Source organism: Squalius cephalus (genome assembly GCF_949319135.1).
Source record: "Squalius cephalus genome assembly, chromosome: 13".
Classification (NCBI taxonomy): Eukaryota; Metazoa; Chordata; class Actinopteri; order Cypriniformes; family Leuciscidae; genus Squalius; species Squalius cephalus.
The window spans coordinates 36,168,158-36,181,326 of record NC_137134.1 but is presented as its reverse complement, the minus strand read 5'-3'; the positions used below and the strand labels follow the sequence as shown (position 1 = coordinate 36,181,326).

The following is a 13,169-nucleotide window of genomic DNA, read 5'->3' as shown; positions in this document are numbered from 1 at the left end:
GTCTTTTTAACTAATTTTGGGGTAAATACATTCTGTCTAACTGTTTTTGAATGCAGAAACGCATCTGAAGTAAACGTCTCCTTTGAAACGTGAATCTGAATCCAGAGTAATCTCACACGTACAAGCAGCCTGCCGACTAGTAATAGTTTTCTCACCCTTATTGCATTCAAAGTGAAGGCATCAGATGTATGTTGCCTTCTCTTCTGGGCCGCCCTACAAAACCAACAAATAGGAGAACAGAACAATGTCGGGCACACAAAGACTGTATCTGACAGCGGCCCATTCTCATGTTATCTCTCAGGCGGTGCTTGAATTACACCTATTTTAGGCTTGAAAGCAGTAGGTGGAGGCTTTACCTCTGCTTTCATCCCGCACTCGTCCCTCTTTACTTCACTTGACTCTTTGTTTTGTTTCCCTAATGCGTCTCTAAACCCATCTTAGGGGAGAAATGGTGCAGAACAAATCCTGACTTCGAGCCTTGGAAATTAAAAGACAGCACAGGCCCCGATCCGTCTGATGAAGAGATATGCACGGGGGTAAAGAGAGACGAAATAATCCGATAAATAGTGATCTCGCGCTTCACGTCTCTACGTGTACGGGGAGATCCTTAAACACACACAGCGGTTCCTTTTTTATTCTTCTGATGATTATGAAACAGCCTTGAAACTGTAATTGTGCGAAATTATACACTTTCAACTTTCAAAAAATTGGTCGTTGGGTCGTCTGAACAACTAGTTGATTAATTGGCTTTAATTGGCGATTAATCGAGGTCCTATTTAATTAGCTTGGTTTTGGGTTCAACGTTTTGATCGACTAGCGGGTTATTGGGCAGCTAGTTAACCAGTTGATCATTGTTACCCATCCATAATGTTATGTAAAGCTTGAGTATAGTTTTAACCTTAAAAAAGTCATAAACATAAGGCCAGAAACTTAATGCTGGCCTCATTTCTTAATCAACTTAATGGATGGCTAGTCAACTAGTCGTAGTTGTAGTTGACCCAAAATAGTCACCCTCAAACACTGGATCTGCCAATTGTGGCCATGCAATGGTACTTCGTTGATGTCGAACCAACACTGGCTGCCCTCAACCACTGGATCTGCGTCTATGTTGACCAAAAATGGCCGCCCTCAATCACTGAATCTGCCAATAGTGTGCCCACAATGGTACTATATCTATGTTGACCCAAAATGGCCGCCCTCAACCACTGAATCTGCCAATAGTGGGCCTACAATGGTACTATATCTATGTTGACCCAAAATGGCTACCCTCAACCACTGGATCTGCCAATAGTGGGCCTACAATGGTACTATATCAATGTTGACCCAAAATGGCCGCCCTCATCCACTGAATCTGCCAATAGTGGGCCTACAATGGTACTACGTCAATGTTGACCCAAAATGGCTGCCCTCAACCACTGGATCTGCGTCTACGTTGACCCAAAATGGCCGCCCTCAACCACTGAATCTGCCAATAGTGTGCCTACAATGGTACTATATCAATGTTGACCCAAAATGGCCGCCCTCATCCACTGAATCTGCCAATAGTGGGCCTACAATGGTACTACATCAATGTTGACCCAAAATGGCTACCCTCAACCACTGAATCTGCCAATTGTGGCCATGCAATGGTACTTCGGTCGATGTCAAACCAACACTGGCTGTCCTCAACCACTGGATCTGCGTCTATGTTGACCAAAAATGCCCGCCCTCAACCACTGAATCTGCCAATAGTGGGCGTGCATTGGTGCTACATCAATGCCGACCCAACATTGGCTGTCCTCAGCCAATTACATTGACATTTGCATGGCACTTACTCTTAATACTTGGGGGAGGGGGAGAGAAAAATGATATTACTCATAGACTTTTAAGACACCTGAGACTTGACTTTTAAGCTCGAGTTTCATCTTAGTTTGCTTACATAAGGCCAAGGAGCCGGTGAGCAGCGGAGACAGCAGCAGGGCGCTCAGGGAGAGCAGGATGGGCAGGTGGCCGGCTGGCATCATGTCACAGATGACCTTTGACCTGGCTGGAGAGCCGCGGCCCCACAGGCTGGAGACGAGGGGTCGGCACACTGGACGTTTGGCACTCTGGAGGAGACAAAACAGAAGAATCCTGATGAGTATTGGCATTCACTGACAGACAGGCGAGATAAACACCAGTGTGTTAACATACTTTCACCAGTCAACCATCAAAAGTTCATTCACAAGCTTTACCAGAACGTTCACTCTGAGCCTATTCAGAGACTCCCAATTTCAGTTTTACACAACTCATAATTAGTCAGGCTTTATCACTGGATCTAGTCATTATTTACTTATCCACCAATCTTGTAATTACCAAGCCACTCATCAATATTTCAGACGGCGTCTCTTTGTTTTAGCCAAATTGCGATTAATCCCCCCGTCACCACTCTCTTTGCCTCGGGAGTCGACGGGTTGCTGTGTCTCTCACACAGACGGGGCGGAAACCCGGCGAATGTGCTTGTACACCATTTAATTAAAGATGGCAAGAACATCAGATGGCAAGATGGCAAGAGACGCGCAAACACGTGTAGTTGCTTTCGGAAGCACTCGCTCACGTCGAGAATGAAAGAGATGTTGACATGAAGCACTGAGACTGTAAAGAGTGACTGTGTCTTCTGTAGACGAACCTCCAGGCCTGTGTGACTCAATAAGGGTGTTCAAACAAGTCGGAGTCCAAGCTGGCACTTCTTTAAATCTGTGCCTTCGGGTTCTGGTGGAGTCGAGGAACTACTAAACGAACCGGCAAATGGCCAATATTAAATGTCTAATAAAATCAACTAGAAATAATAGTCACCACAACCACTAAAGGCTAAAAGTGAATTAATTTTAAAGAATAAATTAAAGAATAACTTGAGTAAAGTTTTTTTTTTAGAAGATTAAATAAAGACAATGTCAAAAGTAATTTAACTGTAAAAATAGGAAAAACGAACAGGTATAATAAAATATCCAATATCAGCCAATATGAATAAATAATAAAAATGTAATAATGATAATAATAATAATATGGTAATAGACATAGTGCTGACATATTGTGAATTCTTAATAAAAATAAGCAAAAAATTATTTTATAATGTTTTATAAAATATTATAACTACAAAATGAACTGATAAATGGCCAAATAAAATTAGACATAAAACACTAAATGCTCCAAGTGAATTTAGGCATCACAACAGTATAAATGTACAATATGAACAAAAATTAGTGTTAAGAATTTTAAATAATACCTTTTTTATGTTTAAGTGAGTGTCAGATTATGGAAAAGGTCATTTAAAATAAAAATAAGGTAAATTAGCAAGCATAATTAAATAATATCAACCAATATGGAAAGATAAATGAAATAAAATAATTAAAAAAACAATAAATTAATAAAATAAATGTCAGATGAATGGCCAGAAACCAATATGGACACAGACATGACACATTGTGCATAAAATTAAATATGAACAATATTTCATATAATATGGATGGTATAAGATACAATAATAATAATACTGTTTGAAGTATTATTGCATTAGGCTTTTTTGTATACAATATATAAAAAATACTTATAGTAACTGTAAATGTAATGGAACTTCCAAAAAAATACAGAGAAGTCCCAGACATTACAGTGTAACGCTTCATCAGCACTGAAACCCAAACAGTCAAAATTCACAAAAAGCCAAGATCTCGACTGTGGGTGCCGACATAACGCACAGCAACAGGACCCTCTTGTTCGTTTCCCCAGAGGGCACGTGAGACACTTCAGACTTTAATAATAAGTCCTTTGTGTCTTCAACACAATAACACAGTCATCACATACACACGCGTGTCAGTCCCCACCGCTGTTTGTGCTCTTCTAGTGCAGCGTGTTAAGTTTCCAGAGAGGCTGGAAGTCATAATGCGCGAGTGAGGACCTAGTGACAGCTGGCTTGTCGGCTTTGGGTTTCCTGTCAACCTGCGTGGAGACACTTGAAATTCCGCCCCACATAAACAATTGAAAGCGTCAGTCGAGGGATTCGATTCTAGAGTGCCAAAGCAGGCCAGGCAAATACCCAGACAAAGAGGAGGAATACGTCCGTGCTGATTTACGACGCTCCCCTACGCTGGCCGCCCAAGGCCCACTCCTAATTCACCATGTCTGGAGCGTGAGGTTTTGAAGTTTCATTGCAACAAGACAACAGTGGATCCTAATGACCTATATACGGCCTCATGATAAAGCAACCGAGTTAGGACTGCTAATAAATGCGATCATAGTTTTGGTGCAATCTGTTATTCACAACATAATACAGGCGTTCCTTGAATTGACTGCTCTCGATTCATGTTCCTCACCTTGGCTAGCCCTCAAAGGCTGGGAAAAGAGGCGCATTTCGACCGCACCATCATGCAATATGCACAAGGACCAGTGTGTATGAATTATTGAGCTGTACGGAGAGGAGAATGTTATGGACTTGTTGGGGAATGACGCTACACGCACAGCAACACTATAAACTTTTGCGTCTTGCTGTTGTGTTTTGGCATGCGCTCGCTGACAAACTGGGAATGTGTTGCACGCAAAACTCTACATCTCTGTGTTTTACACGTGCAAATAATCCAGGATTTTGCCATTATGAGCCGAGGAGATGCCTGAAGATCACAGCAGTGCAACCACTGACAGTCGGTCGAGTATCTTTCTTGCATTTATGCATTCTCAGGTCCTAAATATTCAGTTTGTCACTACCTCCGGCCAATGCCAATATGCTGTATGATTGTTTTTCCCTTTTTAATGGAGAGCACCAGCAGTCAGATGTAATCAGGGCTGCGCTCATGACTGGCTGGCTTCCTAATCCTGCACGTTTCCATGCATTATTAATGCTTATATGTTGGATTCAGCACTGAAACGGAGAGATACGGCAACAGACAGAAAAGAAGAGAGAGAAAGATTGAAACTATCAAACTGGGGTACAAGAAAAAATGCTTGCAGAAATGATAGGCGTGTTAAAAACGAAGTGCATGTACATTCTAGCACATAAACACAACATAAAAACATCTTCTAAATGAACGTCGCAAAGAGTCGTGAACACTTGGACCGTCCAAGTACAAGCCATGGCTGCGGTGCCGCATTAAATGCGTTCGCATTAACGTGAGTGATGATTATGAAATCCGCAGTGCTGTTTATCCTCCCGGGAAACGCTGACAGAGAGACAGAGTTTATGTGCATGTACATGAAGTACGTCCTGGTTTTTGCAGATTGATGCAAGAATGCAAAAATCTAGTAGCAGGGCACGTCGACGAAGAAACCACCGCGCAGACGCTTAGAAAACAAACAGATGCAGCTGTGTAACAACTGGCAGGACGATAGTGTGTGTGTGTATGTGTGATTTTTAAAGCTGGGTAATCAGAAGAGGAAGCCAGATTGGAGTCCCCAGCGAGTCTGTGTGAGGGAAATGGAAGGAAGAAACCATGGCGAACGTCCAATTAAAACTCCCAATTAAGCGCCCCAGAGAGCGTTCCTCAATATAGAGATCAAACCGCTGATAGCGGCGCAACCGGGCGTGTTGAAAAGACGTCGCACTACAACTTGTCTGCAACGTTCCCTGTAACCTCTTTAGTTACCTTTGACTAAAAAGATATCTTAGACGACAATATCCGCAGATTTAGAAACCAACTAATGCTGTTAGCATGCCTACAAAGAAAGATTTATTTCACAAAGTTAATGTGCGCATTAGCGCATAAGTGCATGCATTTGAGGCTAATAAAAGGCTAATTACACTTCTACATTGGCCAAAGAGCCCAAAGTGAAGCAAAGATAATGTACTACAGCTTTTCTGCAATTCTCATGTAACCTCTTTCACTAAAAAGAAACAACAGGGAATCCGCCAGCATTCGAAGCCAACGAATGTTAGTATGCCCACAAAGAAAGATTTATTTGACAAGGTTAGCATGATGGGCAATTAACACACTTCGCATGCATTCAAAGCCAATAGATGCTAATTACACTTCTACATTAGGTAAGGAGAAAGTGAAATGATGCACGCTGTGATCATTTTGCGCAAAGTAGTAATATGTCAGTACGCACCACCAAAATAAAGTGAAAGGGAAACACAGGCTCAGGATTTTTCACTAATAAAATGGGCCGGCTGATTATACACGCACTAAAAATGTGATGGTTTAAAACCAGATTCAAGACAAAAGACCTCGGAGGGATCTCATAAAACAATGCCTAGGCCGTTTCTATTTACGAGTGAATGTAATATCCCTTAAAGAGTCCCTTGTAATGGCGCCGTTCCCTCCGTATGCTACAGGCACCGTTTTAAACAGAGGCCCTTCTGAATGGCTCTCGATTCTGTCCAATTATCAAGGACACACACTCCTCCTGCGGTCACACACACTTATGTGTCTGTCCGCCACAGTAAAGTGAGAGAGTTTGAGCACACACACACATCTGGCTTTCATGTCAGCGCCAGATTTGACTGTGTAGTCCAGGTGGCTCGAGTTCGTGTGTGTCTCTCTTTGGTGTCCAAGCTGCCATTTTGAATTGCACACAAAGAAAGGCCAGCGGCAAAAAACACTATCATATTCAGCCAGAGGTGCTTTCACAATCCCACCACCATTTTCTCTCCAGTTCTGAGCGTATAGTTGACAATTAAAGAAAACAATAAAAACCCAAGTTTGCTTAACTCATTGTGTGATATATAATGTCTTATTTAGTTCTTTTGATTTTGCCCCTTTTTACAAGATGTAATATAAGTCTCAGGTTCCCCAGAATGTGTGTCTGAAGTTTCAGCTCAAAATACCCCACAGATCATTTATTATACCATGTTTTAAAGGTCCATTTTTGAGTGGAAGGAAAAAAATGCTGTTTTCGTGCCTGTATCTTTAAATGCAAATGAGCTGCTGAGCCTTTACAGCTCGTGCCTCGGATACTCTGCCAAAAACTTAAACATCTGTTTGGTTTTGATTTTCATCTCTTTCGTGGCCAGGCTCACGTGACATTGCAGTTTTTCGTCATCATGAAAGTTTATTATTTTAAAGCCATATCAGTCAAACTTCTGATATATGGTTTTCTGAGCGCACACACCCGAAGCACGCGCACAGAAAGCTGGATGTCAGACGAAGCGTCCCGTGAGGATTAATCACATTTCTTATTCGTTTCTTATTGCGCTTAACTGTCAAATACACACAAGGTTATTTCAAACACACACAAAGTTCACAAACACAATCGGTTATGTCTGTGAATGTAAACAGCGGGGAACGAAATCGCATGTGTATATTAGATCTGTGTATTAAAGTGAAAGCAGCATAATACACAATAACTACTGCTGAATATAAATCAAACAACAAAATAAAAACAGAAAATCACTCACTGCTCTTGGCTGAATAACTTAAGAAGAATACATTTCTTACTTGAATGCTGCAGTTAAATGCTCGCTCAGGGGCGGAGCTAAGCCATCCCGCCACCAGTTGTGGGCGGGGCCTGTTCTGAGGTGACGTCGCATTCCTTAACGGCTCATTTTGAGACACTGTTTCATATTTATGGGGAAATAAACAAACGGAGAGGACGGATTTTTACCACAATAGGGTGGTTGTGTGCACACACTGTGGACACATGATTATGCTCAAAAAGAATATAAAAGTCACTTTTGCATAATAGGTCCCCTTTAAGGATTAAATTTGACTTGTGACAAGAATAAATAGGACATGTTCTTGACAGATTTTGTGAGATTCATCGTAAAGCCTCGCCATACACAGTGCCAATGTTGAGTAATCATTTGCATTTGCATGTATTTGTGGGAGAATTATGTAAATATGTTTTGCCAGTTCTATCCTCTCTCTCTAATGCTCCACACAGATGCATAACAATCACAGCATTATCAGGTGATTGCCTCTCATTTCAAGGCACACACCTGCCATTGCCGTCATGGCAGCAATCCACAGAGAAGACAGCAACGTCTTCTGTGACCAAAGCCTCCTGCCTTTGTGTTTGTTTACAGTGGCAGCGAGATGATCTACGGCTTTTCCCTGCGCTGCAGATGTGCCGTAGAGCCAAGATGAAATGTTTGATGAAAAATAACACACGCAGTCTCCACTTAAGATGCAGAACAGTGGCGTGGGTAAAAAACGAGGCAAGAGAACCAGGCAGGGGGCTTTTGCCAAGAAAACGTCTTTCTCCTATATCCTCTCCAAACAGCCCTTACATAATTCTGGAGTCTTGAGTACAAGCAGAACGGAGGGAGTGTATGTGTGCGCATCAGAACAAAGCGAGCGGTGCTTCACGCTGATATGTCATTCTGAGAAAACCAGGTGGCACGTTTGACCTTTGCGCATTCAGGGAGATAAATCCAAGAGTCCTTTCACTTCTGTGAGAGGAACAGACATGCTGCAATGCAGTCAAACACGGCACTCGCATGAAGTCAAAGCTTTGTGGATTTTACTTCTTATTTCTTAGCTTTGACGCCAACGTCTACATGCTAACTCCTAAACAGGGATAAAATAATCCTTTAGAAGTTATTCACATTTAAATGTGACACATTTTTGAATCATAAAATTCCCTCTATAGTGATCATGTCCCCTCGCCTCACTGCTACCTGCAACCGATTAGCGATAGCAAGTAGCAAGTCGTGTTTCATGAACTAAAATGCCAAACCTTCAATGTGTCCATCCAAACTGAGGAAATTTGTCAACACAGCACTTTCAGACTTCTTAAAATCCCTGTTAAGGCAATTCTAAAAAAAAATCTAAACACATTATAAATGTTAGAAATGTATTGCTAAAACATGTTACAAAGACTGTGAACTGTGAAGTACTGAATTGTGGAGTTAGACCGTTAAACAGTTTTTCACCATTGCTGTGTTCAAGATTTTTTGGGCGGGGCTAAAACGGGGGCTCGATGACGCACTGGAGCCGCTGAGGCTGGCCCCGCCCCTACTGCAGATGACGCACTAGAGCCACTGAGGTTGGCCCCGCCCCTACTGTCGATGACGCACTGGAGCCGCTGAGCTCCTGGCCCCGCCCCTACTGTCAATGACGCACTGGAGCCGCTGAGCTCCTGGCCCCGCCCCTACTGTCAATGACGCACTGGAGCTGCTGAGCTCCTGGCCCCACCCCTACTGTCAATGACGCACTGGAGCCGCTGAGCTCCTGGCCCCGCCCCTACTGTCAATGACGCACTGGAGCCGCTGAGCTCCTGGCCCCACCCCTACTGTCGATGACGCACTGGAGCCACTGAGCTCCTGGCCCCGCCCCTACTGTCAATGACGCACTGGAGCCGCTGAGCTCCTGGCCCCGCCCCTACTGTCAATGACGCACTGGAGCCACTGAGCTCCTGGCCCCGCCCCTACTGTCGATGACGCACTGGAGCCACTGAGGCTGGCCCCGCCCCTACTGTCAATGACGCACTGGAGCCACTGAGACTGGCCCCACCCCTATCAACATAACTAGAGCACATTCGCATCAGTTCGCCGCTCAATTGCGAGTTACTGTCAGTTCTATTAGTTACTACAGCCTACAGTTTGCTAGCCAGCTATGCCTTCGTCACGGAAATGCATATTACCTGGATGCGATCACTTACAAAACAGATCGGTGTCCTTATTTAAATTTCCGCAAAACAATCATATCAAGAAGAGGTGGATTCATTTTGTGAAGAGCCACCTTGATGGAGAGCTGAGGATCACCACCAACACCCGTCTCTGTAGTGATCATTTTACACAGGAGAGGTTTATAAACTTTTTACTCTGTCTCTGGAGGCTCAAACATGTATGGCTTTGTAAATTCAATTAAGCTGCTAGGAGCATCCATTCCGGCTGTAGCGGTGACAGTCGAGTGAGGCGGCGGCAGCTTTCCCACGAGTGGGCGTGGTTTCAGCGCAGCCAGCGGACACGCCCCCAGCGTTTGAGAGCAGAATACTGCTCATTTTGATAGCTTATTTTCTTTACTTGGCAGCTTTTTTACCATTCAAATTTGGCTGGGTGGCTAATAATACATTTTTCTGTGGTGTGACAAACTCAGAACACATACTTAATTTTGACTTTAATTTCCCCCTTAAATTTCCCAATCAGTGGACTGCTTTGGAGAGACAAGCACTGTTAAGCAGTGGGATATTATTAATTTTCAGTGTAGGACATATTGTCTAAAAGACAGGTCATTGAGTCTCTGACATCAGAAAAGGCAATTTAATTACAAACCTGGCCTGGCTCTGATCTGCATTAGTCCTTGAAAGAAGAATGACGTTAGGTTCTGGATTCTTGCCAAGCCATCTACATGCAATTCTTGCCCTTTAAGACTCAAGTAAGAGCTTTTCAAGGGCCACCCTAGAGGCGGAAATATTGGCATGTATTCATATTCGGGACCCAAGTGAGGAATAAAATTGCATTAAGCGCAGGTGCCCCCTGGAAATTGGAATAGTTTTCTTAGATGGGTAAATAGCAGCTACGCATGGATTGCCATATGGAATCATTCAAATCAATGTAAATAAACTGTTATTTGGGAACCTGGCAACCTATGATTCGGCAGCTGCTCAGGAAGAGGGGATGGCTCCTTTCAAAGGTGGACAATTATGCTGCCACTCACTGTTATTGGCGGCGAAGCCCGAGGTGGGGTGGACGGGGTGCATTAGCATTTCAGAACTGTGCATCTATTTAGGCTAGGTGTAACCACACTGCCGCAGGCAAGATGTTAGTGCTTTACGCTGCAGAAAACATCCTGCTCTCGTGGCAGGAACCATTGAATTTCAACATGAATGCATTCTCCTGTCTTGCATTGATGGTGGGATTCAGTGCTTCCTGGTTTTTGGGCACTAAACTGAACAACACCGGTAGTTTTGTTGTGTGTAAATGCTAGGTTAGCAGCACCAGAATAGCAAACCTGCTCTGTGTTGAGAGGTAGTTGAGTTTGTATTTTGCACAAATGGCACCTGAACTACACAAGTGGAGCTGTTCAGATTAAGAGCTCTTTCCTGAAGGATGCCAGCGCCCCCCTAGTCCCATTAACTGAAATAACTTCATTGTGCTAATTAACAACCCTGGGGTCAAATCATCACCTTGTTTATACATGCTTCACTCGACGGGGCCTGCTCCGAATTTGCGAGGAGTAGCACGCTAATGGTGGCCGTGGCAACAAATGGGGAATTCAGCTTTTTTCACCCCTTTACTCACCATAATAAAACCATTTTGCTGAAGCACGTTGACTCCTCACCACTGTAATTACATGACAGCGCTGTGGTGAGTGGGTGCAGGAGTGTATAATCACATTATGACCGCGACTGGAGCCTCGGGAGAAAATGCACCGAGGCAGACGTGAATATGTGCGAGTGAGGTAAGTGTCCCTGGGTTCATGACTGGGCTGAGTAGATGCGGTTCCCTCCCCTCAGCCTGCTGAACCGAGAGAACGCGAGTGAGATGTGTTGGAGACAGAAAACAGATGGCCAGGTTTTGGTTTGTGTCTCCTGTCTGTCACCTCCCTCCAGCCCAGTTTGAGAATAACAACTGGCCACTTTTTACGGCTATTATACAAGCTGCGAGGAGGAAGGGCAAACAGAGTCCCGGGAGCTCTACCACAATCCCGCTTTCCCATTTCGCCATTCTCGCTGACTAGGCTTCTGAGATGCTGCAACAAGGGAGGAATTGTAGAACAAGAGTAGGGGTCAAAGGTCAGGTGACCCCACATACCCACTAGGAATGGGGTAGAGGGGTAGTTATCCTCAACTTGGGCAGCCCGAGACTCTGATGTGTCCCTGAACGAGCCATTGAGGAAACAGAGACTACGCTGTCTGCATATGAAAGTACCACTCATAAACAGGCATCGAAACACTAGGTGATTGTTGGAGTTTGACCTTACAAACAGACCATGAAGGGCGTGCAGTGTTCTCCGAGGCTTAGCGCTAACACTGTGTTGAATCAGAAATGCCTCAAATCAATGCCCAACAAATCCTTCCCTTGCCAGCCCCCCAAAAAATTAAATAAAGTTACCTCTTCGGACAACTGAAGATCTGCAGGAGGGATCAAAGGTGAGAGGTCAAGCAGCTGGGAAAAGCCCTTTTTTTAAACACGCAGCATTCCTGCACTCCCCGTTAGGAGACGTACACTGCCGTTCAAAAGTTTGGGATCGGTACGATTTTTAATGTTTTTAAAAGAAGACTCTTATGCTCAGTAAGGCTGTAATTTATTCCTGTGATCAAAGCTGAATGTTCAGCATCATTACTCCAGTCTTCAGAGTCACATGATCCTTCAGAAATCACTAATATGATGATTTGATGCTCCAAAAACATTCATTATTATTATCAATGTTGAAAACAGTTTTTCAGTATTCTTTGATGAATAGAAAGTTCAAAAGAACAGCATTTATTTGAAATAGAAGCTTTTTTAACATTATAAATGTCTTTACTGTAACTTTTGATCAGTTTAATTCATCCTTGATGAATAAAAGAATTGATTTCTTTTATTTATTTCCCCCCCCCCCAAAAAAAATGTAAAAAAATTCTTACTGGCCCCAAACTTTTGAATGGTATTGTTTAATGTTACAAAAGCTTCTATTTCAGATAAATGCTGTTCTTTTGAACTTTTTATTCATCAAAGAATCCTGAAATAAAAACTGTTTTCATCATTGATAATAATAATAAACGTTTCTTGAGCATCAAATCATCATATTAGAGTGATTTCTGAAGGATCATGTGACACTGAAGACTGGAGTAATGATGCTTTGATCACAGGAATAAATTACACTTTACTATATATTCACATTGAAAACTGTTTTAAATTATAATAATATTTCACTGTTTTTTGTTGTTGTTGTATTTTTAATCAATTAAATGCAGCCTTGAAGAGACTTCTTTTAAAAACATACAAAATATTACCAATCCAAGACTTTTGAACAGCAGTGTGCATGCTGGGATGCAAGGCTATTAAAAACAAGTTCATTCAACCCCTACGCTTACACGCGATAACTAACCGCAGCATAAAAAGATGCCAGCATCGCGTGCCATGAACAACCCTGTAGGCACCTCGTTCATGTCAGGCAACTGGCCTTTTTTAACACCATATCAGGCGTTAAGTCAGCGCTGCGTGGTGTGAGGTGTACTGAGCATGAGCGCAAGAGGCGCCTTCATTTCTTTATCTCTAAAGAGATCTGACAGGCCCCTGTGAGCTGCGAGACAGTACCTCTCGCATCAGCTGCCCTGCGGCCTCCAGCTCGTCCAGA

The 13,169-nt window shown here is 43.2% G+C and overlaps 1 protein-coding gene across 42 annotated transcripts in view; it reads right to left on the bottom strand.

The window, feature by feature from the left end:
- Positions 1-13,169, bottom strand: part of ptprsa (protein tyrosine phosphatase receptor type Sa) — a 212,707-nt gene that overhangs the window by 120,102 nt on the left and 79,436 nt on the right. For all 42 annotated transcript variants that reach the window (XM_079890978.1, XM_079891018.1, XM_079890986.1 and 39 more), the window contains one exon: positions 1,919-2,087. In XM_079890978.1, coding sequence (XP_079747104.1) covers positions 1,919-2,003 — 85 coding nt within the window. In that variant the 5' untranslated portion in view covers positions 2,004-2,087. The remainder of the gene's footprint in view (positions 1-1,918; positions 2,088-13,169) is intronic.